We start from the raw sequence: 26,018 nt of genomic DNA, 5'->3' as shown, positions 1-26,018 counted from the left end.
GACAGTGGGGTGGGAGGGGGTATTGTTTCATATTCTCTGTGTGTATATAAAGTCTGCTGCAGTTTCCACGGTATGCATCCGATGAAGTGAGCTGTAGCTCACGAAAGCTCATGCTCAAATAAATTGGTTAGTCTCTAAGGTGCCACAAGTACTCCTTTTCTTTTTGCGAATGCAGACTAACACGGCTGTTACTCTGAAACTATACAGAACTTCAGACATTTGAGCTGTCAATCCAGCATCTTTAACCAGAACGAAATTTCCTTAGCATATTTTGCATTATGAATAAAAACTGATGGATCCCAAGTAAATACATAATTCAATTCCTGTTTTTCTGCTCTTCACACACCACTCAGGCTGCTCTCAGCAGAGCCTCTTGAATGAATTACAGCTACACAATGAATAGGTAGAAGGAAGTAATGGGGGAAGTTGTATTGTTTAAGTTGGTGAATGCTTTTCCTAAAAGGAGGCACTGAATGTAGATGAAACTTGACTTTGGCAATGCTACCGGGCAATGGTACTAAAAGGCAAAGCCTGCTTCTGAGTTTCACTTTTGTTTTAGGAAGACAAAAATACATAGTGCCCTACTAAATAGTTCTCTCCTCCCCCAGTCTTGCCGAAAAATGAGCTTTGAGTGCTGACAGACAGCAGCGGTATGCAGCACACAGGAATCCAACATAAACAGATTTGCTGGTTGTGTACTTGGACATATTAAATGAGGCCTCTGCTTTGATCTTCCCAGCACTATCCTGGAGCCCAGCAAGAGAAAAGGCTAAGTAAACAGACCTCTGGTTCCAGGGCTGCTTTGGTGCAGAGGTCTAGTAAAACTTTTATCAATGGCAGAACTTTGCTACTGAGTTCCCTCCTCGACAGCGGGTGCCTCAATAGCAACAGCATGATTTTATTGACCCTGCGTCTTTCTCTCGCTCACCTTCCCATAATGGCTAACAGCTGGGGGGAATAGAGCCAGCTTTCTATTTACTGTGGCACACCAGTTTGCACAGGAGAGGCACCTGCTTAGAGCGTGTTCCTATAAATGCCACTATGGTGAATGGAACACGGAATGCTATAGTGGATCCTGTAGCACCAAAGCCAGGTTAGGCCTTGTTATTAAATGTAGCGCAGAAGCTAGAATGGGCCCTGTATTACGGAATCCAGAGGAGACCCTCCGTACTGCCTACCCCCAGGGTTCCAAAATCACAAGTCAGGCCACAGAAAATCATGAGATTTAATAAATAATAAATTGGGGGTTCTTTTGATTTGCCTTCTGTTTTGGGAGCCTTTAGAGGTAGTATTTTCAAGCTTTTGTCCACAACCATGAGGGCTAGAAACTTCCTTGTGGGTTAAAATGAAAACTGGTATTTCCCCTTAATCTCAGGCCTCCAGAAACTGGGGTTGAAGAGAAGCACCTAATATGTCAAGACTCATAATAAAATCGTGAGAGTTGGCAACATCCTCTTAGTGGTTGTAGCACAGAAGCCCTGCTTTCCATTTTATTTCATTTTCTTCCCTTTTCTTTTGATGGGTTGAACAAAGGAGGCCTGGCTTCCTTTCTGTCGCAGTGGAAAGCTGATAGAAGAAGGAAGGCTTGCCAAGATATTTTATTTTTATAAGTGTTATCAATGATTCAGTGTTTTCATAACTAACAAGTGCAGCACTGGGTAATCCTGGAGCCTGGGCTTTTACCAGTGGGCCAGCACTGTCATCTTCACTGCATTCCGGGGAGGAAATGCAAGCTACGGTGTCAGTTCCTCTGTCTCCTTCTGCCACGTACCACTGGTCACTGGCTGCACCTTCCTGCCATGGAGAGAGCTGAGGTCTCAGGGCTGCACCTTTGAGGAGTTCAGATCCCAACTCTGGCCTCTGTCTGTTTTTTTATTTTTGATCACTTGACTGAGAGCAAGGCTTGTTGGGAGATATCAAGGCAGGATGGCAGGAGAGCAGTTGTGGGCTAGGAAAGCACTCAGCCTAGGAGGAGGCAGGGAATAGAAGGACCCGGGGGGAAAGGTTTGGAGCAAGGCAGTAGTGGTGTGGGTTGGAGGCCCAGTGTTGATCCTGGTCTTTGTTTATGGGCCTGAGAATGGGAGGAAGCCCCTGTTTCCTTCAGCCCCCATGTCATCCGAATGAGACCAGGGCAGAACTTGTTGGGATAAAAGGCTATAGAGTGAGCCCAGGGAGTGCCAAATCAGACTTCTGTAGCACAGCTTGAATGATGGACTGTTGAGCTTAGGATCAAAAGTTTGAGCTTTTTGCACTGCCTGAATGTTGGTCAACACCAGAAGGCACTAAAATTGCCGAACTACTGAGAGCAGGGGGAAACTGAGGCAGAAGCCATATCTTGGGCTGGAGAGGTAGGTCACTGTTACAGATAGGCATGAATCAGAAGTTCAGGGGACAGTTTCTGTTCCTGCCCTGGCCCCTATAAGTTGCCACTGCAATACATGGAGCTGGATCTGTGCCACAAGGGGTTTGAGAAGAATTCCCCCAGTGCAGGCACAGTGTACAGCCGCTGTAAACAACCCTACACTGTCCACCTCACAAGCCCTGTTCACAAGGTGTGCTGGGAGTTGGGGCGGGAAGGTGCTGGGAGCAGATGAGGAGTCTCCATAGTGTATGTTACTAAGAAGATTCCTGTGGAATAGTTCATAGGGCATAGCTCGTGGGTGGCTGCCCTAAAGTAGAGTGCCCTGAGGGCTGCTCTCATTTACATTGGGAGGGCCAGTTTGTCCCCTGGATCAGGCCAGAATTCTGAGGGTGTGAATGTGGTTTAAAGTCACTTTTTTGCTGACTTGGACTGAAACTTCTGTGCGGTGCCTATATGTCCTCTTATTTCCCTCGCTTCACTGCCACCACTCTCACCTCTTCCTGCCCCTGTCCCAACCCCGCCCCTTCTCTCCAGAGGCATGCAGATACATTTTTGTTCATTGAATTACTCCTGTGGTAAGGGAGTTTGTGACAAATAGTAAAATCCGTAATTGGATACAAGTTGTTTAAACTCTTTTTTTTATACAAATCCTTTATCACTGAACGGGTACAAAGCATGGTGTGGGATTTATAGAGAATTGATTGTATCCATGTTTTATTCTTTTATCAGTGACGCTCCCAAGTGGGCTTCGCCATAATCAGATTTGCGGTTAATGGGGCACAGCCCTTTTGGAAGGGATTGGTATTTATTTTCAATAAAGATTAGGGGATTAGCAGCCGTTTAAAATCTGCTGATTTTTCCGGCCCCAGGTACAGGTGCAGTGGCTGGCAGAGATCTGCGGAGTCTCTGCTTTCCGTTGACCTTGGGCTTTGACCCGGTGACTCATCAACTGAGTCAGTTATGCCACGCTGTAGCACATGAGCAGGGTTTCCGGTGTGAATTCTCTGAGCCCCTGAAGATTTGAGGTATCTGAATAATAACTCCCATCTCCCCCACCCACAGGGCACATATGCTTCTGGATTGTGGCCACTGTGTACCTGTGTGGATGGCACAGAACGTGCTGGGAAATTACAGATGATAAAGTGACTTTAGCTTTATTGAAACTAGAGGGATTCTGAAAGAATTCAGGGTAGAAGGTGAAACCAGGCCAGCAATTCATATACTAAACTACCTTTTGATATAGATGTGTGTGTCTGTGTGTACACAGAATAGTAGGATACGCTAACTATGTAATCATTTAGGTGGAAATTATTTCCAGATATGCTGTTTTTGCTATCTAATTCCTGTATTGTGCCTATCCTTTTCCCATTAGGGAAGGGTAACTGGGATTGTGCATAACTAGACTGTGAGGTAATTGAGTTGAATGCTAATTGGTATTCCAGTTTAGCGCTATCTATCTGATGAATGCAAAGATACTTGCCACCATATTGTCAGCCAATGGAATGATATAATTGAATTACGCAGAAGCTGATGTCAGCAGAGCTCCAGCAGGCTCTGTTGCCGCTTAAATGTGTGCATCTGGAATAAAGCAATTCACACATAATAGTCACAAGCTGGTGCTCTGGGTGCTGCAACAAATGTGAAGTTGGTAGCCTAATAGGGTGCCACACCTCTCCAAAGGATTACTAACTCCTTGGTCTTGGGTGTTCATAATTCTGTTAATGCAAATTTACAGACACTGTACTGGGGAGAGAGGGGAGGCAGTGGGTGGGTTCAAAAGCACATAAGGGAGTTAGGTGCCAAAATCTCTCAGATGTTTTTTGAAAATCTCACTCATAATATTTTATATTTTATTTTTTATATTTTTATATTTATATTATATATAAATATATGATATAATATATAAATATATTTTTATATTTATATTACAAACCCATTGCTAGGTTCTATTTCTATAGTGCCTTTCACCACACACCCCCTCACACACAGAGACAGAGAGCAAAGCAATTCTCCTCTGGATGAAATGTGACAGCTGTTTCACAGCAGTAGGTGAAATGATACTGCACACAGTTGAAACTGCAAGAGGACTTGGGCAGGCAGAATGTAATTATCCAACCTGGAATTGCCCACGGCACCACGTCTATCACTCTAACTTGAGTGCCTCTGGATTTTTAATAGGCGGGAACACTCAGAAACTCTGTTCGATGTCTCACTTGAAAGGCAGCACCTGTAGCAATCAATGCAGTGACCCTTAACACTATGCCATGGCATAGGACCAGTACTGATTGAGAAGAAAAAATGTCACTTGCTTTCCTCAAAATGGTGACCAGGACTGAGCCTGCTTAGCCTGTGAGATCTGACAAGATAACAGTCTGAGGTGCTAAGACTTCAAGAATCAGGAGAGTGCACTGGGAAATCTTGAGTCCTGCCACCAGTGTTTTTACACCATAGGTAATGTTGCTTCAGCATCTGGTTAGTAAAAATCCAGGTGTTGATGCTGTCAGAATGCACTGAGTGGCTAAGAACATAGTTGATGCTCCTTTTTCAATTTGCTTTAGCGATGGGGTGTTTTTCTATTTTAAATACATTCTCGTAGAAAAATTGGCACGTGCACATTTTTATTTGTAGGTAGATTTAGGCATTTCCTTCCTCTTTTGGAAAATATGTGCAGGAGCTTATTCTATTCTGTATAGGGCCTTAAGCCACTCTCCTCCTCATCGTGTCTGAGCGTTTAGTTCTGGTGAGCCAGAGCTCATTCAGAGTTCTGCTTTCCTCCCATCAAACCAAGCATAGTCTGGAATCAGGAAACCAGTTGTTTTAGTTGGATGAACTCTGCACAGTGGCTGGTGGCATCTTTTCCAGAGCTTTATAATGCTACAGTCTTAGAGTGAAATTGGAGGGATGCTTGGAGCTATTTCTCTCTACTAGAGTGGGGCAGGAAACGGTTTTCGCATCCTGAGAAAACTTTCAAAATTTTCACATTTTTTCCTGTTCTGGTTTGGGACAAAAACCCAACGGCTTGAGAATTTTCACAATCTGACAATCCAATACAAATTTTGGGCCTGGTCAGTTGAAACATTTTGTTAAAATTTTCACCTTTTCATTACAGTTTTTTTTTAAATTAATTGGTATTCTTGGCTTAAAATTAAAACAAATGGTCATTTGGAACCTGAACCCTCCTTATCCCTCCCAGACTTTTAGTTTTGAAATCCCATTTTGTAACTTTTTCCCCTAAAATGTTCTTGAAATGAGAAATTTGTGAAAACTCTTTCTTGCAAAAAGGTTTGCTTCTGACAAATCGGCATTTTCTGACCCCCAGAAAATGTTTAATTGAAAAATTCCTGACCAGCTCTACTCTCTGTTGAATCTGTTTTAGGTAACTTGCTTACTGACTTATCTCTAGTTCTTAAATAATGTGGTGTTGCTGTCTCTTTGTGGTCACCAACAAGCAGTTATGCTGTCTTTTAGTGGCGACTGGTCTGACACGTGCTAATCAACTGTGCAGTGTGTACAGAGGCCTTCGCTCTCAGAACAGTCACTCTGTGTCAGACGCTGCAGTGAATTTCCCAGTACCAGAGGGCTTTCGGATATTTTACCAGTGTCTCATGTTTGAGATAATGAGCATTTTGGCACAGGCTATCTGGTCCATTCACGCCATAATTATTGGGACAGGCCAGGTGGCTTCACAATCAGACAGGAGGACACTCTCAGTCCAGTCTAATATATTTTTTGAATGAAAGGCATTGAGGAAAATGGATGGATACTCTCCATTGTGGGATAACATGAAGGCAAACCAGTTATTTACAAATCTAACTCACATCATTCAAGAATATGGCACTGAGTCAACTGTAGTGGTTTCTGTTTCCCTGCAGACATAAACAATGACACTTGCAATTTCCTGCTTGTACAGCTCACACTGCAATGTCTCTCTATAGGGGAAATGGCTAATTACTTATTAAACCTTGTACTGTTCTCAAACTGGGTTAAACATTGACTGCCAGAAGTTCAAGGGGAATCCATGTTACTACACACATGAATCCTGGCATCACATTTTCTCGGAGCTATTCAAACACAGGATTAGGTGACGGGGAACTGCATAAATGCAGGGGAACAAACAAGATATTGGTTTGCATTATAAAGACACGGAAGTAAATGCCTTTGTTTAAAGCCATAGGTTTTGGATATGACTGTGACTGGTGAATATGATGGTTGTTTTGTTTTGTTACAGAGTAAGTGAATGAAACTCTGGTCTGCAATGTGTCTAGTTTGTCTTACTGAAAGTCTTGGAGTGAGGGGAGGTTTGGCTGGGAAGTCCATTGGATGCAAAAACAAGGATTTGCCTAGCTGGGGAGCAATTAGCAAAGTGGACCACAATAGCGCACATCGTAAATTTAGTCTAGATTAACCTTGAAAGCTTCAATTTAGGTCTGAACCAAAGCTGATGGGAAGGATGCAGGTCTCTTGAGTTTGCAGAAATGGTGCCTGGTACTGCTTCCACTAAAGCCTGTGGGAGTTTGGATGTTGATTTCAGTAGTAACAGGATTGGGCTCTTGGGCTGACAGTCTTGGGAGAACAGGATTTTTAGTGAGATTTCTCTCTCTTTCTGTCTTACTCAAGCCAGAAGAACATCTTTACTAGCGATATTTAGACTATTTTCTATCCTGGCTGGAAACAGGAGGTTAAATAAACACTTATCCAAACATTTCCAAACCTTACAGATTTGTTTCAATAACATTTCTAACCTCCCCTTCCCCCCAACCCCCAGTTATTGTATTCAAAATAGTTTGTCCGTGTGAATTTCAATGAGAAGGACGAATAGTATAGATCAGCGGTTCTCAAACTTCATTGCAGCATGACCCCCTTCTGACAACAGAAATTACTACATGACCCCAGGAGCGGGGACCGAAGCCTGAGCCCACCTAAGCCACAGTGCCCTGGGTGGGGAGGCCAAAGCCCAAGCACTTCAGCCTTGTGCAGGGGCCTGTTAACCGAGCCCTGCCAGCCAGGGCTGAAGAACCTCAGGCTTTGGCTTCGGCCCCAGGTGGTGGGGCTCGGGCACTGGCTCCAGGCCCCAGCAAGTCTAATGCCAGTCCTGGTGACTCCATTAAAATGGTGTTGTGACCCACTTTGGGGTCCCAACCCACAGTTTGAAAACCACTGGTATAGATCGACCTACCTAGACAGTTAGATCACTGTGGTATCTAATCTCAAACAACACCTGCTGGCCATCCATTGTGTTATGTATCTGAAGTTGAATTTTAGCCCTTTGGGGCAAAGATGGTAGTCCTTGGTTTGACACAGTGCTGAGCCCACTGATGGCGGTCAAGAAACAATAAATAGCATCTTTGCCCCTACACTAAAAGAGGAAGCATTCTAGTGTAAGATGTCTGTCTCCTCCAAAGTAATTGGAAGTAACCCTAACTCTCCTCTGTGTTGGCTGCCTCAAAGCCTATGGATAAAGTTACTGTTTTTCACAGCTGCAAACATTTCCAGCAACACTTGAAATTGAGTATTGCCAATGCATATTTAATTTAATAAGATGGTAATTGCATGTTAAATAAATACCAACCCATTATTAAAATGTATGCTCAGAGGATTTAAAAAAGCATGTAAGATATGTATCTCCTCAACTCTTGCTGAATTGCAATAAATCGATGCAATAATTAAGTGCCAATTGTTTAATATACAATAACTATTTTATAAAATCTCAGTGCAATGTATATATAAGGGATTTAATTGAATGGAACATTTTCCCAAATATTATTTTTCTCCTCCTTATGTTTGGAGCTACCAGTCTAGAAAATGTATGGGCAGCAGCACCTCAGAAGGCCAGGTATTACTCCTGTAAAAATATGGCAAGTACTTCTTGTACTATCAGTAAATATACATTTCATCAGAGAAGCAGTTCCCACTGCAAGGATGTGGGAGAGAGGTGCTATTATCCTGTGCTATTATCCCTTTGCATGAAAAAATTAATCAGCAAATATTTCCACGGAATCACTTTATTTTAGGTCCTACTGCATAGCCATAACCTGCGTAGGCTTAGATGAATAAGTGTTAGTCAATAGTTTATTAGTCCCAGCAAAATCAATGAGATTACTCATGAGAGCTGGTGTGGAAATGACTTTTTTTCACCTGCAAAACATGTTGGCTTTTCATTTTGCTTTCCAAAAACTTTTGGTTTTTGTCTTTTGGAAAAAACACAAACATGTTTGTCCAAAATTATTGTTGGATTCATGGATTTTAAGGCCAGAAGAGACCATTAGCTCATCTAGTCTGACCTCCTGCATGTCACAGGCCAAAGAATTCCCCCCGCCCCGTTCCCCTTGTATTGAGCTCAGTAGGTTTTGGCTAACGTATATCTTCCAGACAGGCATCCGGTCTTGATTGATGACATCAAGAGCTAGTGAATCCACCACTTCCCTTGGTGGTTTGCTCCAATGGTTAATCACTGTCAACAGCAACAACCATTATGGAAAATTTTTACTTTGAACAACCCTCCCCACCCCCCCTTTTTTTTTTAAACCATTTCTAGTGCTCACATGAATAAGTGCTCACTTCTGGGTGAAATTCACCTCCGTGCTGAGGGTCACCACAAAAGTCACCCTATCCTTAGATCATACGGTCTTTGGGGCAGGGGCCATTTTTTTTTAGTCTGGGTTTGTACAGTGCCTAGCACAGTGGGGGCTTGGTCCGTGGTTGGAGCCTGTAGGCATTACCACAATAAAAACATTGTGCAGAGGCTTTAAGTGGTCCAAAGGACCTGTGCTGGCTTTCTGCACGGGGTGAGTTTCACTTAAACATGAGTCAGTGTTGTACAATCAGGCTTTGTAAGTGAGGAATCCCCCAACTTTCCCAAAGTCAGTCAGCAATATCAGGAAGTGGCTCCTAGAAACAACTACTGGGGTGTAGGTAAGTTGAGAACTCAGGTTTTGTGCAGGCCGTTTGCACTTGAAATAATTTGATAAGGAGCTCAGATAATATAGTGGTGGGTAAGGTATACATACCTAGGCAGACATGCTGATTTAGAAGACTGTATTTATGGGAAAAGATGTATTTTGGCTACTGGCAATTGTCTGTCACTACAATTTTGTCATTATTGGTGGATTTCACTGGCAGATCACATACTGATTGTGTATATGATGTTCCCTACATCCTATGTTCCTTTTGTTTGTTTATTTTTCTAAGGTACGGGTTATTTGAGTGTCCCATATAAGAAAGGGTTGCTAATTTGCCAGCGTAGGACTTCAAAAGAAATCTTATCTTCCTGGAAAGTGAATGTTTAGTATTAAATAATAAAAGATACGTAACCCACGGGGCTCTTAAAACTTATTTAACTTCTTTATAAACTTTACAATACAGTACATGGATATTGTAAATTACTTTCTATTCCAAGAAACTGTCCAAGCTGGTTGACCTTCTTTGGAATTTCCTCTTTGTAATTATGTTTAATGTGTTAATAAAGTTCACTTTGAACTGTATCATGGCAAATGGTCTCCTAGGACATAGTTCAGCACTCGTGTGTTCGCCATATGTGAAGTTTGAGTAAGAGTAGTTCAAGGAATAACAAAGCTGAGTCCAAACAATTGTAGGAATGGCACCTCCACCCCAGGTTAGCTGTAAAAGGGGTTCATGGGAAGTAAGGAATGTGGAGTGGGAAATCATTTAGCCTTCACTTCTAGGTGACACTAAATTATAGAGCTAGGTTCAAGTCATTATCAAAACACCATATATCTAGACGGTTTTCACAGAGAGTCATAATTCATGTTTAGTACATGTATGAGTCGAAGGAGAGCATGAACTTTGCAGCTCAGTCCAAGGAAACATAATTACATGTGTGAGCTTTTTTTACTGTGAGAAATGCAGACAGTACACCACGGGACACTACACCATCATGTCTTAAATACTTTTCTAGAAGTTTTTTCACTGTTTCCCAGAAATGGCTACTCACTAAAGCAAAACATAATTTATATGATCAAGAAGTAACAACCGCCAGCAGCTCAGTCTGTTGAGACGGGGGTGGGAGGGTTGCGGGGGGAACTGGAATGCTTGTGAAGCAATGTCATCAGCAGAGCAGCAAGTGAAACTGTTTCTATGGTATAGGATAGAGCGTACTATAGCGGGATATAAATTGAAAATTGCCCAGCTGTTCAGTAAGACAGGTGTAAGATCTGTCCCTTTATAAAATGGAACAGAATGGGGATTCCAGTTGCTTCTGTTCCTAGACAAGGCAAATAAATCAGCACATATGTCTGCATATATATGAGTTGAAATATTTAAACAGAAGAAGCAATGTTAATGTTCCTCTGTGCTTGCATTAATTTAAACAACAAACGTTTGTGTCTCTCTGGGATGGTCTGGGGTGTATGTGTGCGTGAAACAACAACAACAACAAAAAACTTGGTGCTAAGTGAAGGATCTAGAAGGGATTATTTAAATTATATTTTAAGATTGGTTGCATGCTGGGCCTTGGAACTCCAGGAACGATCTCTTCTAGTAACTACACTGGTTTGAATGTTATGGAGAAAATTTATATTTAGTTTATATTTGGAGAAGGAGTAACATTGAGGCACAAATGGAGGAGGCCACATTCTTTTCACGCCTTCCTCACAAGTCAGATCCAGGGATGCCTTACTAGTGAAACTGGGGCGGGGAGGAGGGGGGAATTAAGGAAACAACTCTCGCCAGTTACTAGGCTCAATATAGGAGTAACTGAATAAAATTCTATGGCCTGTCTTATGCAGGAGCTCAGACTAGATGATCATACTGGTCCCGTCTGGCTTTAAAATTTATGAATGAATCTATGGATTCATCTGCACCGTCCCTAACATGGTGTGTTAAAAGGGTCTATAGCAGGGGCGCAATGGCGGGGTGTCTGGTGCCCGCCACAGTCTTCTGGGAATAGGAATATGCTATTCCCACAGAAAGGTTGGGGAACACTGATCTATAGCAATAGCCATTGGAACCAACCTTTGTTGAATGGAAAATGTAAATATCTGGGCGGAGCATGAATGGGGGGCAAAAAGGACCCATCCGTGACCGAAGCCGTGGCTCTGTATATATGGCTTACGTAACTGAAACTGTAGTGGAATGATCACCTTGCCTAGAGGGCTCAGCATTTTTATACCCACAGAGATGTCCACCCTCCCTAATTCTCCATAATCTTCCTGGTTTTTACATGTAATTACAAAATTACTAATTCAGGTTTAAACCTACTAATTTTTCAAGGACACACTTTTTTTTTTACATATAAAGAATGTGTGTGTGTGTGTGTGTGTGTGTGTGTGTGTGTGTGTGACTCATCCCCACTGGGGTCCAACGAACTCAGCAAATAGCGCTGCAGGGGGCGTTCTTCTCCACCACCCTGTGGCACATGCCCAGACTGCACAGTGAGGGTTGGACAGGAGGGGAGCTGCAGTGATTCTGAGTGGGCTGGGATTCACTGCCCAAGCCCCAGGCTGGGTTGTGCTCTCACTGCCCAAGGTGGGCTCTGCTGGACTATGTCAACACACAGTGGGTACTTAGAACTCTCCAGCAGGGCCCACCCAGGGCAGTCAGTGCACCACGCAGCCTGGGGCTTGGGCAATGAATCCAGCAATGCCCCAACCAGGGGCACTGGAACAGGGAGGGGGCAGGGGCCATCGCCCTCCCACTTTTGAAAGTAGATGGGCCTGGTACGTCCACTTTTCGCCGCGGGTCTGGCCCCAAGCCCTTCTTCTTCCCCCTGAGGCCACTCCCCCCCCCCCAGTCAGCCAGAAGCTGGAGCCCCACCCAGGTAAGAGCAGCCCGGGCAGCTGTGGGGCACCTGGGAGGCTTCTCTTGACTCCCCCCTCCCCTGACAGGTGGAAGGACCTGGGTTCCCAGCCCAGCTCCAGCTTCTGGCTTGGCTGGGAGCTGAGGCCTTGGGGGAAGTGAAGGGGCAGGGCCATGGAGGGGGTGGGGCCTCATGGCCCCCCTACTTTTAGGAAGAATCCGTTGCCCCTTGCCCGAACCCATTGGAGGAGGAGAAAGAGGAGTGAAGGGGAAAGAACAAGTAGAAAAGAAAGATAAAGAGGGAGAAGTCAGAACAGATAGGCAATGTCTACATGACGCATCTTTTAGCGACACAGCTGTGCCATTACCGCTGTGCTGCTCAAAGGTGCACAGTTTAGCCGCAGTTTGTCGACAGAGAGCGCTCCTGCTGACAAAAAACTTCCACCCCCAACGCGTGGCATTGGTGGTGTTGTGCTGCTCACGCTGGTGGTAGTCATCAAAACTTCTGTCTTTCAGGGTGTGTGTGTGTGTTTTTAACACTTCTGAACAACAAACGTTTTGTCTTTCACTTGCTAGTGTAGACAAAGCCTAATCTAGTCTCTTCCCCACTGCAGGAGCTGCAGAGGAGAAGGCTCTCACGCCAACAGCATTTGGCATACGTTGCGCCGGATTCTTGTAGGGACCAGTTCTGGAAAGGGTTGAGTACCCTCAGCTCCCATTGACTGTAATGGGGATACAGGGATTTCAGCACCTCTTGGAAGCACCCAGCAGCACCTTGCGGGATCAGACTCCTTGTCTGCAGTTAAGGAAGATAAGATAATCATCTGTGGTGCTGTCTCAGTTTATCTCTTGCTGCTGATCCTCTCAAATCCCTAACTAGGCCAGTTGCTGAATTGTTTGTGGGGTGCGAGGTAAGGCAACTGTTACAGCATTCCTTAGCGTCCCCTTCCATTAGTGACCAGGGCCGTGAACTCAGCAAAACAAGGCTTACAGAGGGGAGTCAGTTAGACTGGGCAAAACTTTTCAACCAAAATTATTTTCTGATGGAAAACAAAGATTCAACAACACCAAGCCGTTTTGTGAATTGGTGTCATTTTTCACCAAATTGTTTGTTCTGGGGAGGGGACCCAAATTCCTGAAAGAACGGAAATAATTCATTTTGACATTTTATGATTCTAAACAACTTTCAGTTCAACTACATTAAAATACTAAAATCAAAATAAAATGCTTCATTTTGGTTCAAACAAAATCTTTCATTTGACCCCAAATTATTTATTTATTTATTACTTTTCAACTTGCCAAACATTTTGAAGAAGTTTTTGTTTTAGGCTTGACCCAAAATTATGCGCGCTCTTCCCCTCCTCTCTCCCCCCCCCCCCGCACTTTTTTTTTCAAAATTGGCCACAAACTGAAAAATCCGTTATTCGCCAGGTCTAGATTCGGTGCTCAGTTAACGGAAGATGGAACTGCACTGCACTTGAACTGTCAGATAGAAGCAGGACTTAGCTACTCCCAAGCAGCACATGATCAGCTATGGGCTTTTTAAATATACCTTTTTAGAGAAGAGATTTCATTTCTGTTGGGAAGCTGAGATCTCGACAGTAAAATGGTTCAAACTGCCTAGCTCAATAGAGTCTGTGTAACTGGAATTCAGTGCATATGAGAGGTTCCAGGTGGTCCCTTTGCAAAATATGTTTTACCCCTCCCTATCTCCTCCCCAAAAATACCAAAGTACAAACATTGCTGAGAGGTGTGCCAAAGTGCATCTCAACTTGAAAAGCATTCATCCGTCACCATTGCAGTCCCAAGGCAAATATGTAGCGAAATAAGACCCAGTAGATTCCTGCATGTTAAAAAGAGATACAGAGACCCCTGACAGAACACCAACATGTGATTCTGCCATAAACCTCTCTAGGAGGTCCAGCTCTCTGCAGCACAGTGACAGCCATGAGCGTGTGAGGGCCTCTGTAGCTTGTGGTACATGATGATTCCAGAGAGAGAGTGCTGCTTACAGAGAGAGTTGTTTTTATTGTTAATAATGAGGCTAGGTAATAAAATGGGACTGTTTACCAAACACATAGGGACATGCTTTTAGCTTGCATTGGACGCCTCCATGCCCTGGAATTGCATCCTTCTGAGAATAGCGTGGAGCTGCACCCAGGGAAATGCATAGCTGCAAAGAAATTGGACATTTTAATTCCTCCTCATAATATGGGAGGTGTGGGGGGAGAGAAAGCACTTGAGGGGCAAATTTAAAAGTGGGGTGGGTTTAAAGGACAGCACAGGGATTTTTTTTAAAGCAGGAAAGGCTCTGGGAAAGGCTCCCATGTGTTTTAAACCACCAAAAAGGTCTGCGTATAGATCTTATGACAGTGGAGCGATCCAAAAATTCCTCAGAATGAAAGGTCAGTCAGAGGAAAAAATGGCATTCGGGAGGACCAAGCTTATCACTAACCGAGTCATGTGACAGATCCAGAGTCAATTCCACTTGCCATTAGGAGAACCGCATGTGCAGTCTGCCTGCAACAAGCCGCATGACGCCACTGGGAAACTATCTCATTCCTCCCAGCCTAAAAATTTGTCAGGAGTCAAGTTGAATGTTGGAAGGAAAAGGTTTTTGAAGAAGACACTGCTGGGAGGGCCCGATTCCCCTTCCACTGTCCCCAGTTGCCCTACACCACACATTCTTCCCTAACACTACTTATAAGCCACTTTCTGACACCCATGCTCATTTTGAGTAGTACCTTGCTCTGCAGTTGATTTCAGTGTGGTAATTCATGGCGTTGAGGTTCGACTCAGTTTGAGTAAAGTGGCAGAGTCTGCCTTTAACTTAAAAGGGGACTCTAAAATTTGATGCAAGATGTCAGCTAGTGTGTAAACTTGTGTGGATTTTGCCCCCCTTACTCATGAAATAAGGTACTACGCCATGTGAGGTTGGGTCACAGAACTTGGGGCTAGGTCCTCAGCTAGTGTAGCTCCATTAAAGCCTATGCCCATAACTGATCACTGACAGTGGGTGAATCCCGGAAATGTTAGACTCAGATCAGCCTCCAAAAGTTCTGATGACTCTCTGAAGCTTCTCCAAAGTGTCCAAACGTTTGCAGTTTGCAAAAATTGACTGGACTTCTGAGTGTCTCACAAGAAGGGCTTTGCTTGCAAGACTTCCAGTCCTTAAGGTCCTTGCTGGAAACACACAATGGCAGCATTTCTTATGGTATTTTGACATCCCTTCTGGAATCAGGGGGGCAATGTTACTTAAGAGACCACTTCTCCTATTGGCCTGCCTACAGCAGGTGACAGCTGAGGTGTGCTCTAACTACCATCACCTGGAATTCGGCTTTCCAGGACTGGAGCTCTCAGGCGAGGGTCCCAGCCTTTGGGACTTGCTCACTCTTGGCAGTTCACCAGAGCCCAAATCTATTGAATTCCAGGGCCTGATATGAAGCCTTTCATTGACTTAATCAGGCTTTTGATTAAACCGATTCATTATTTTAGGGCTAGCTCCTGACACCTTTACTCACTTTGAATAGCAGCCTAACCCATCTGCAGTCCCACTGAAGTCAATGGGACCCACCAGCATGAGTAAGCATGAGAGAATCTGACCCCTAGTCACTATGGAGCCTGCTTTACTCACGATGATGAACACTCATGCAGATAGTCTCATGGCAGTAACAGGATTTGCTCTTATAAAGAAATGCATACAACCATGAGAAAGGACTCCAGCACAGATCCCATAGGGGTCAGGTCCTCTAAGCCGCTGTTGTGAGATGGTGAGCAGCCTCAAGCCCATTGAAGCCCAGTGGGGATTGAGGTCACTCAGCACCTCAAGTCATCAGACCCCATTAAAACAGGTGTGTCCTTATGCAGGAACAGGGCACTTATTGACCACGGCTGTTTTTGAAATGTTCTGAGAAAGAGGCTGGCTGTTATACTGGTAGGGGCTATAGAAGCTCATAAATCAATGAATCCAATAAAGACAATTATTTAATTAAATAAAGTAACATACTTGAACATTTTGGCTTTGAATTTGGTTCTGTAACTGGGGGACAGCTGACGGTGTGGGAGACCTTATCACTCTCCCACCCCAGCCTTGTAGTTATCATCATGCAGCACAGTATGTTCATGTTGTCACATTCCAGGACACCTTGTTATGCATGAAACTATCGCCTTGTACCAGCAGGAAACATTCAGCAGTCAGGCCAGTCCAATGAACTTGTCAAGGGAAGGTCGAGGCAATGGATAAAAATATCCCGAAAATTCATCACTTTGCATGTAGGCGATGTTAACATGTCAGGATATCCTGTACCTTGTCGTTAAGTAAATGCTGCCCAGCAAATTCTTTTTGTCCTAGAACCGTTCTAGTGTATTCTTATGATTCCTGCTGCTGACAAAGCCCATCTGGTGACTATTAAAGGGAATTGCTATACATATAAACATAAAAGGATTATAACTCCTTGTTTTAAGGACCAATGCTGTTATGAATTTTGGCTTCAGGATTCGTTATGCTTAAAACAACCAGTGATCTGGGTATCTGGGAACCAGGTCCCCATGACATAGAAAAGTGGTGGGTGAGGTCCGGGGCTGGGGAGGGAGGAAGAGAGAAATACAGCTGATTGCCATTGGCAGGTTAATGCAGTTGGTTAGAGCAATGTGATAAGAATGTCTAAGTTCTGGATTCAAACCCTCCATGGGCTGGTGGTATTTTCTTAGTTGTATCTGTCTGTTGTCTGTTTTTTCCACTTTGATGTAATCTCTTTTCAATAAGTAACTTTTGTTATGTTTGTACAAGGCCCCTCTTCATGACCCGTGGCTTCTAGATGCTACTGCGATAGAACTAGTTCTGATCATATTAATTATTGTTTTTCTTTCCCATTCTTTGTTAGGCCCACCCAGAATTGCTGATAAAGTGATCCACCGGCAGACCGTGAGGTTAGGAAGAACCATCAAGCTCCTGTGTCCGGTAGAAGGTGACCCACCACCTCTGACTATGTGGATGAAAGATGGACGGACTATCCACAGTGGCTGGACAAGGTTCCGGATCCTGCAGCAAGGACTGAAAATCAAGGAGGTGGAAAGTGAAGACGCGGGAACATACATCTGCAAGGCTACCAACGGCTTTGGCAGTACGAGTGTGAACTACACCCTTATTGTGATTGGTAAGTGCCACAGGAGGAAATGTAAATCTTGCCTTTTTTAATGGTAGTGGAGAAGTTTGATTTCTTTTCACCTGGCAGTGATTGCAGGCCCTCTTTGCTAATCATTTACTGACCTCCACTTAAATGGCCCATTCCAGTGTTTGAGGATGGCTAAAGCTAGCTACACTGCTGCACATCTCTTGCATTGCAGTCAGCAGCCGCAAGATAAGATTAGGGAGTGCCAAAGGTTACAAATAAACAGAAGTGATGCAATAATCACTAGGGCACAGATCACAACGAATTCCACACAGGAAAGGCTGAGTGATAAGGAGAGGTCATGCTGATCTTTGTGTTTGCTGCTGGAACAGGGTAGTTCTCAAAACGAATTTTAACAAGCCCATATTAAAGGGCACAACAAGGGGATTTGTGCAGTGAGCAGTTGCAGACTATGCAGACTAGGAATAAATCTAGCTACAGTGAAACTAGGCACAGAGCTAACACTGGGCCCTAAGGGTCCCAAGTTTCCAAAGAATCCCCATCCGTTGGGTCAGGATTTAGAATGGGTGTGCAGAGGGCCTCTGTCTTTGAAGGAGAGACCACGGGGGCTAGCCTTACCTGTATATGCCCCCAAAATTCTCAAGATCTTGGCCCAGATGATGGAGATCCAAGATCACATGCTGGGTTTGGGTCGATGCTTCTGAGGGCCCAGGAGAGGCCTGAATGATTTTTCCTTCACTCTCAGTGCTCAGAGCGTCTCCACCAGTTGCGGACAGGAAATGTATCCAGCTCTCCTTAGCTGGAGGGAGAGGGCTGGCTAAAAAGTGGCATGTTTCAGGATGCAGAGGGAGGAAAGGAAAGAACTAGAAGGTGGGAAGATGCTATAGGCCTCCACACACCCACCGTCTCCCCCAGCCAAAAGCCTCCTTAACCAGCATGAATGCTTAGCCCACAAAGTCCTATCTCTTTCTCTGCTCATTTTAAACAACCAAAAGCTTCCTGCTGATAAGAGCAGCCTTGCCTGTGAAGACAGAAGAGCCCTGTTTGAACTCTAACCTGCTCCTGCCTCGTCCTTCCCAAACAACCCCAGACTCATGCCAGAAACCAGATTCATGGCTCTTTGCCCAAAAAATCTCTGGGGAGAGGAAAGGGGCTGATCGTGCCACTCTGCAGAGCGAGTATGGGAGGGGAAGACAAAAGACCCCTTTTCCTGCCTAGAGGAAGGAGCTGCTGGCCTGAGGCAAACTAAGCTGCTTATCCGGCCCTCCTGAGGGAGCTCTGCAGGAGAGCATAGGAAGGGAGAGTGCACTTGGCATCTCTGCCCAGAAAAGGTTTAGAAATAACTTGTGCCTTGCAGAGCTGTTTGCAGAGATGTGCACAGCACAGTCGCCAAAGTGCTGGGGTGGGGAAGGCACAGAGGGACTGAGGACAGAATTCTTTAAAAACAGCTTCACACCAGCAGGTGGGGCACATTTCCACATCAGCTCCGCTGAAACACTGGGCACAGGAGTCACAATGAGAGCTGTGTGGTGCTGAGCGCGTCTGCAAACCTGGCCCTTCTTTAGGTGGCCAAATGGGAGCTGAAGTCTCTTGAAAATCTGGCCCTGAGCTCTTTTGAAAATGTGCTCCTATGGGACTTGCCTAAGGTCACCCAAGACGTCTGTGGCAGAGTTAGGAATTGAACCCCAGCCCTGTGCTTTAACCACAGGGATAGCCTTCCCCTGGGATGGAGTCTCTTAGAATGTCTACACAGCAGCTGGCAGGTGTAATTCCCAGCATAGGTAGACATACCCATGTTGTGCCGAAAAATAGAAGTGCAGCATGGCTGGCAGCTTGGGCTAGCCTTCAGAGTATGCACTTGGGGGTCGGCCAGGATTGCACACAGGCGGCTATTCTGTCCTGCGCCAGTCACACTGCCATTTTTAGCAGGCCAGCTTGAGGTAAGCTAGCACGTGACTGTCTGCCTATCTTTGGAATCACACCTCCCAGCTGCTATGTAGCCCTACCCTTAGTTTCCATCTGAGGAGAGATTGAAAAGACTGGGACTGTTCAATTTAGAAAAGAGACGGCTGAGGGGAGATAGAAAAGAGATCTATAAAATCACAAATGATGTGGAGAAAGTGAAGGGAAAGTGTTATTTACCTCTTCACGTAACACAAGAACCAGAGGTCACCCAATGAAATTAATAGGCAGCAGATTTAAAACTAACACAAGGAAGTACTTCTTCACACAACACACAGTCAGCCTGTGGAACTCATTGGCAGGTGATGTTATGAAGGCCAAAAGTACAACTGTGTTAAAAAAAGAATGAGGTAAGTTCCTGGAGGATAGGTCCATCAATGGCTCCTACCCAAAATAGTCAGGGACGCAACCCCATGCTCTGGGTGTACCTAAACCTCTGACTGCCAGAAGCTGGCAATGGGCGACAGGGGATGGATCACTTGATGATTACCTGTTCTGTTCATTCCCTCTGAAGCATCTGGCACTGGCCACTGTCAGTAGACAGGATACTGGGCTAGATGGACCATTGGTCTGACCCAGTTTGGCCATTGTTAAGATCTTAGTTTTGAAAAGCTAACAGCTCTTAAATAAGGTAACTTAGTTCTCTTCAGTCATGCAGCCTATAAGCTCCTGGGAGCCTCCTCTTTAATGCCTGTAAAGCATTGCATACACCTATAGCATGGCAGGGCCCATAATGACTTTTAAATTTCCTTTGGAAAGATGAGTTGAGGCTTGCGGCCTGGGGTCTGTCCAGTGTGAAATGCCTTTGCAGTGCCAGGGCTGAGGAAATGAGCACACGCTTTCAGGAGCGCTGTGCTGCTAACTGATCCGACAGCAGCTTTAGAGACAGGCTGAGGGAATTCAGTGACTAGGAGCCGATGATTAGTGACATATGGCTGATAGAAGAACAGAGTGAGAAGAGGGGATTCCCAGCTGTGGGAATTGTAGGATGAGTCACTGAAGGCACAACAGGGGGAGCAGGATGACATGAAGACAGTAAATGGATAATGGCAAAGGGCTAAATTTGCCTCATCTTGTGTGAGTGTCCAGGGGGCAGAGGTGATTTTCCCATCTCCAGGAAACCTGCCAGAGAGAATGGGCACCACTGGGTGCTACATAGGGCCTGGATAATGTGCCTAGACGTAGCTTCTTCTAGCACCAAAGGAGCATGGCTAGGTGGTTTGCAGGCACAGTCACATCCCCACCTCTGTAAACTGGGGCCTGTTGGGAGTGCTGCTGAGCCTGCTGCCCCCTAAGCTGTTCTGCCTGGTATTGGGGTGGCATAGGTGTAAATAAGGTCAGATATTAGCCAAGTGTCTATCTCCCTCTCTAAACTCTTCTCTGTCATTGCGGCCTGGGTCTGCACAATGACTGCAGCATGATAGTTGTCTGATTTTATGTTTGCTGGATAAGAGAAATAGTTACAGCTTTACTGTGGATGCTGAGTGATGTAAGCAGACACCGGGGCACCTTGAGGGGGGGATTGTAATAGTAATCAGGTGATTCTTGGAATTCGCACTTTGGTGGAGACCTCCAGGCCCCTTAGAGAAGAGAGACCAGGAAATGCTTTAGCAGGATAGAGGTTCTTGTGAGAAGGGAAATCCTCAAGTAATAGGATTTCAGTAATGTCAGCTGTTGACTGGGATAACAGCTACTCATACACTAAGAGCCAGCATTGCCTTTGAACATCCTCACCGGCTCCTCCTGACTCCATCCTCTGTTCATTGAAACATCTTATCTCCTTCATCCTCAGTATAACAATTTTGTTGCTATTATGGAAAATTAGAGGACCAAGAGCCTTCTCCTTTTCACTCAGACACAGTTCATCTTTACTGCTCTTCTATACCCCTGGCCTTTGAAATGTCATCTGTCCAAAACCCACCTGTACCTTTTCAGGCTGACATCAACTTGTCTGATCATCATACCCTAGTCACCGTGGTTCAGTAATTTGGCATCGTTCCCAATGTCCTGCTAATGAGCTCATTGCTTCTACCCTATGTATTTACACACCCAATAACACTAGTAGTGACTGAAAGATGTTACTGTCCAATGGCTGTCTGGTGGCCTATGTCCACATCGCATCCCCCTTCCACACCAGCATTGGTTCTTTTTTGTTTGTTGGTTGGTTTTTTTGGATTTCAGCAGCCTCAGCGGAAAGGGCAAAGAGTGAATAGGCTATGGAGACTTAACTAATCTCTTATCCCTGGAGATGGTACTTTGGCATATTGATGGGGGAGTGTTATGGAGCTCCCCTTGCCACTGCCTGTCCTTTCCCCATTCTGTGAACCTTTGGATACTGTTCCAGCACCTTACATGGGATCAAAGGGCCCACCCCAATTCCCATTACAATCTGCGGGAAGACTCTCCTTGATTTTACTGGGAATTGAATCGGGCCCAAACTGTGTTTGTTTAAAAAAAACAACAACACAGGGGAGGGATGAAAAATCAGAGGCCAGGAAATGAGAATTAGGGACTAGCATTGAATTGGAGGTGAGGCAAAATCTCTGAAGAGAACAGGCTGCTCTGGTAAGTTGTATCATCACACAAATTGTATTAATAACAATAGTATTAACAATAGTTAGCACAAACACTAGCTAATGAGGCTCTGATATTGCACCGATTGAAGCATATGGCAATGCTCCCATTGACCTCAGTGGGTGCAGGATTGAGCCCGTGTGGAATTTAAAAGAGCTAAACATGAAAAAGACAAAAAAACCCAACAAAGTGTATTGAAGAGTGTGGTCCCAAGCTTGTGATAGAGTTAAGTTAAACAGGGAACAAGTTTGTGCCAAGTGATCATTCGCCTCCCTATGTCTTGATACTAATGCTGGCTAAGAATAGCATCTTTTAACTTCTTAGATTGTTGGTTGTATTTGCTCAGTCCATTCTTGATTGTTGATTATTACATAGCCCTTGTCTCAAATGGCTGTCCCTAGACTTCTTCGTTTTATGTTTCAAACTGATTGCTTGTCTGTAAATGCTCTTTCCCCTGAAATCAGATGTCACCCGAGTATCTTTCCTGCCGAGGTCTGAAAGTCAACACAAGGTACGACTGTGTGACTCTTTCAAAGAATTCAAGTTGGCTCTGAACCTTAATGCATCTGGCAGATGCTGGGGTTTCTTCTTGTGAAAATGTTCTCTGTGTGAAGAGGAACCTTTGTTTATTTTAGAGAACACGGCAGTGTTTTAAAACCAACAGCTTGTCAGCTGGAGGATGGAGAACAAAGTGATGGTGCCGTTTTGTTTGTGCTGCGGAAAGCGCAAACATCATTAAGCAGAATGGCCTTTTGAACCATATGGCCCTTTTTTTTAAATTCATTTTTTAAAGAGCACTTTAAGAATCTTTTTTCAGCATTACTTGTAATGCCATATATTTATACACTACGGCAGGTGCTTGGATACCATTGTGATGGGTGGGGTGTAAGATCCCAAAGAGACTAGAAAATAGAGCAAGAAAGCATCCTGTCACATGAATGATTACTGTGGGAGAGCTTGAAAAAATTAAAATCCATTTTCACCGTGAAACATGCTGGGTGTTGACATCAGTGGGGCCAGGATTTCACCTCTGATCCTTATAATAGAACATAACAAGATGTAGTAATATATGAAAACGTACACGGCAGTTTTTATCTAAAGATTTCACAGCACTGTTAGAAAGCACTATATATTTAGCCTCGCAACACCCCTTTGAAGGAGGTAGATGTCACGCCCATGTTCTATCTGGGGACAGTGTAGCACGGTAAAGTTCAGCGACTTGCTCAAGGTCCTACAAGAACTGGGAGTTAAACCCAGAAATGCTGAATCCCATACCTTTCCTTGCCACTGTATCATGCTTCCTCCCTCCTTTTAAAAGAATAATGGTAGGTTATGGGAAGATCTGCCTTTTGCAGTGATGGCTAAAGAGAGTAACTTTTTGAAGCACATAAACCCCATTATTTAGTAAACTGTGCGTGTCTTTCTGTCTCACAAGCATAGCTTAGAAGCTATAGGTGGACGAGTTGCTTTCAACTCTGTTTCCAATAAGCAACTGCTGACTTCTAACAGAAGGAACTTGTACAGTTCATCCTGAAATAATACCTTACATCAGGAATGTATAGTACAAATAAAATCCTGTGATTGCTATTTTATTATTTACTTGTTATTTCTTGGGACAGACTATTTAAAAAAAAATTGATTAAAAGCAACAGGAAAGTGAGGGTTGAGGAAGGCTAAACAAGGAGTTGATTCATCAAAACTTCAGGGATCTCCAGTACTTAGAACCTTTTTTCCTCCCCCTTGTATCCTTTGAAAGAATAGATCTCTTCCCCTTCATCATTATTATTAATTAATATTTATATTCCAGTAGAGTCTAGAGACTCTAGCCAAAATTGGGGCACCTTTCTACCAGGCATTGTACAAACACATAGTAAGAGAGTACAAACACAAGAGACATGGACAGTCAATGACAGTTAGGCTCCTAAGTGCCTAAATCACTTTTGAAAACAGGAGTTAGGCTCCTAAATCAGTTAGGTGTTGCAATGCTCTAAATACCTCTAAAAATTCTGGCCTAAGGTGACATGCTTGAGCTGGGAATTGAGCCCACATCTCTTGTATCCCAGGCTAGTACCTTAACCAAAAGACAATCCCTCCTCCACTACTTACTCCAGAGCCTCTTCTTCCTCCTCTGCCTTTACACAGCCCATCCCTTTTCCCAGTGAACAGGCCTTGCCGAGCCCAGCAAGTTGCTACACTGCTCATATCCAGGTCCCCTTTGAGCGTGGGCTCTGGATCCCAAACATCCAAGAATCCCATTCTAATCCACCTCTGCAAGAAATGTAAGGAAGTAAAAGCAGATAACCAGTAGAAGTAGAAGCTACAGTTTCCTCTCATAGCCAGGCTCAATAGGTTTTGTGGCTTACCACAAGATCTGGGATGGTAATTACAGTGCAGGCAGATTTACTAACACTGGAAGAAGAACTCTTTTTAATCAATATTAGCATTCTAGTGATTAAGTACATAGTTCCTTATCCCAGAGAATTCCATCAAAAACAAATGAGCTGTACAACCCCACAAAGGTTATTTATATAAATATCCCCATGAAATTGTTATCTCTGGCTGTCCACTGAAGTTTTTTTCTTACTAAAATGATCCAGATGGGCCATTTGCCAGCTCATGATCTGTAGCTATCAAAAGGAACTTTGTTTTTGTCTTTAAACTGAGCAGTCGTGCAGATTTCTGGCTGTGAAAACTGGTTGTGTATGGTGTTCCGGGAACCTGCTGCGCACTCAGATTTCCTTCACAGAGGCAAGTAGAGGAGGTCGTGCCTCTGATACTCCACTGTTCAGATAGTTGCTCTGACCGTAAATGGGAGAGCAGGGGCTACTCTGTCAAAAAATTTCAGCCAACTCTACTCAAGACCTACTGCTACCATGGTGCCTGTGGGAAACTGCCAACCCCACAGGGGCCCTGGGGAAAATATAGCATGGGATCATGTAATTAAAGACCGTATCATAATACATACAGACAAGGGGGAGTGAATTAAGGTTGCACAGATGACCTTAATTCTGGCATTGCCTAACTTTTGAGTGAGTGCTTGACTGTGCAACGTTAAAATCGTTTGTGGGTAACTTTCCTAGGATTTTTGAAGGGCATACTGAAAAAAACAAATCCTGTCACGTGGAATCCTATTGATACACACATGGTTCATCAGCAAGAGTGGAACCTTGCCAGTGCACAGGCCCCTGGCACTTGAGCTAAGGGAGTAACTGACAGCAGTAGTAGGTAGTCATCCTGTATGTGGACCAGTCCCTTGAGGGGGATGAGAAATGCACTTAGTTGCTGACAGCAGAGGAATGGTGAGACTCAGAAATGTTGGGCTCTATATTAGGTTCGGGGGTGAGGGGGGGAGTAGTGTTCTGTAATGGTCACGGACTCTTCGGCTCTATTCCCTCTAGATTTCCCCAGTGCTGTCTCCTCGCCACTCTTGGCTGCTTATCCCAGCCTCACCCTTCCCCTCTCACACAGCTCATCCCAGTCTCCTTGTCCAGCCAGTCCCAGTCTCTCCCTCCCTGCACTCCTTATCCCAACCTACTCCTTCCTGCACATGTGTCTGGCTGTTGTCCAGTCTGTGTTCATGTCAGACTGATTTTTCCTACAGGGAGAGCATTGAGAGCAAAGAAAAGTCAGTCTCCCTGCTGTCAATTGTGGTTCCCAGTGCCACAGCAGCAGGGGCCAGCAATTTCAGGGAAAATTCTGCTCAGATATGTAGCCCCAGGATGGAGCATGCTCAGTACAGACAGAATCTTCAGAAAATCTAGCTGCCAGGACCTCTTAACCAAACAGCTAAAGTTTGGCAAAATTATAAATAACTGAATGCAGGATTTTATTCTGGGAAGTGTTGGACAACCTTCACGCCCGGCCTAGAAGAACAAATAATATCACTTCGCCCACAAGTCGGGTCATTCATTGAAGGGGAGATCTCCAAAAAACAGCTGGGTGCCATAGGAAATGATATTATTAAATATTTACACTGCGGGCATAGCCACCTCATTCACTGAAGTTAAACACGGAGCTCTTCAATAAGAAAATATTATGGGCCAAATCCTGTGATCTCTGCCAACATTGAGGACCGGTTTTTCAGGACCTGTGAGAGCTGCAGATGAGCCTAGGGGACCAATCTGAGTATTGTACCCAACCTTGCAGGGGGGGAAAGAGGCACATGTGAAAGCGAGGTGGCACCCGGCTCCCCAGGGTCAGCCAAAATGCAGCAGGAAGGGGTAGCTCAGTGGTTT

At 44.5% G+C, this 26,018-nt stretch overlaps 1 protein-coding gene across 3 annotated transcripts in view; it reads left to right on the top strand.

The window, feature by feature from the left end:
• FGFRL1 (fibroblast growth factor receptor like 1) overlaps positions 1-26,018 on the top strand; it is a 253,883-nt gene that overhangs the window by 105,351 nt on the left and 122,514 nt on the right. For all 3 annotated transcript variants that reach the window (XM_084626168.1, XM_084626169.1, XM_084626170.1), the window contains one exon: positions 16,999-17,271. In XM_084626168.1, the coding sequence (XP_084482294.1) occupies positions 16,999-17,271 (273 nt within the window). The remainder of the gene's footprint in view (positions 1-16,998; positions 17,272-26,018) is intronic.

Source organism: Lepidochelys olivacea (genome assembly GCF_965140295.1).
Source record: "Lepidochelys olivacea isolate rLepOli2 genome assembly, chromosome: 4".
Lineage (NCBI taxonomy): Eukaryota > Metazoa > Chordata > Testudines > Cheloniidae > Lepidochelys > Lepidochelys olivacea.
Note: the sequence above shows the minus strand (reverse complement) of the source record. Positions and strands in the feature narration are given on the sequence as shown.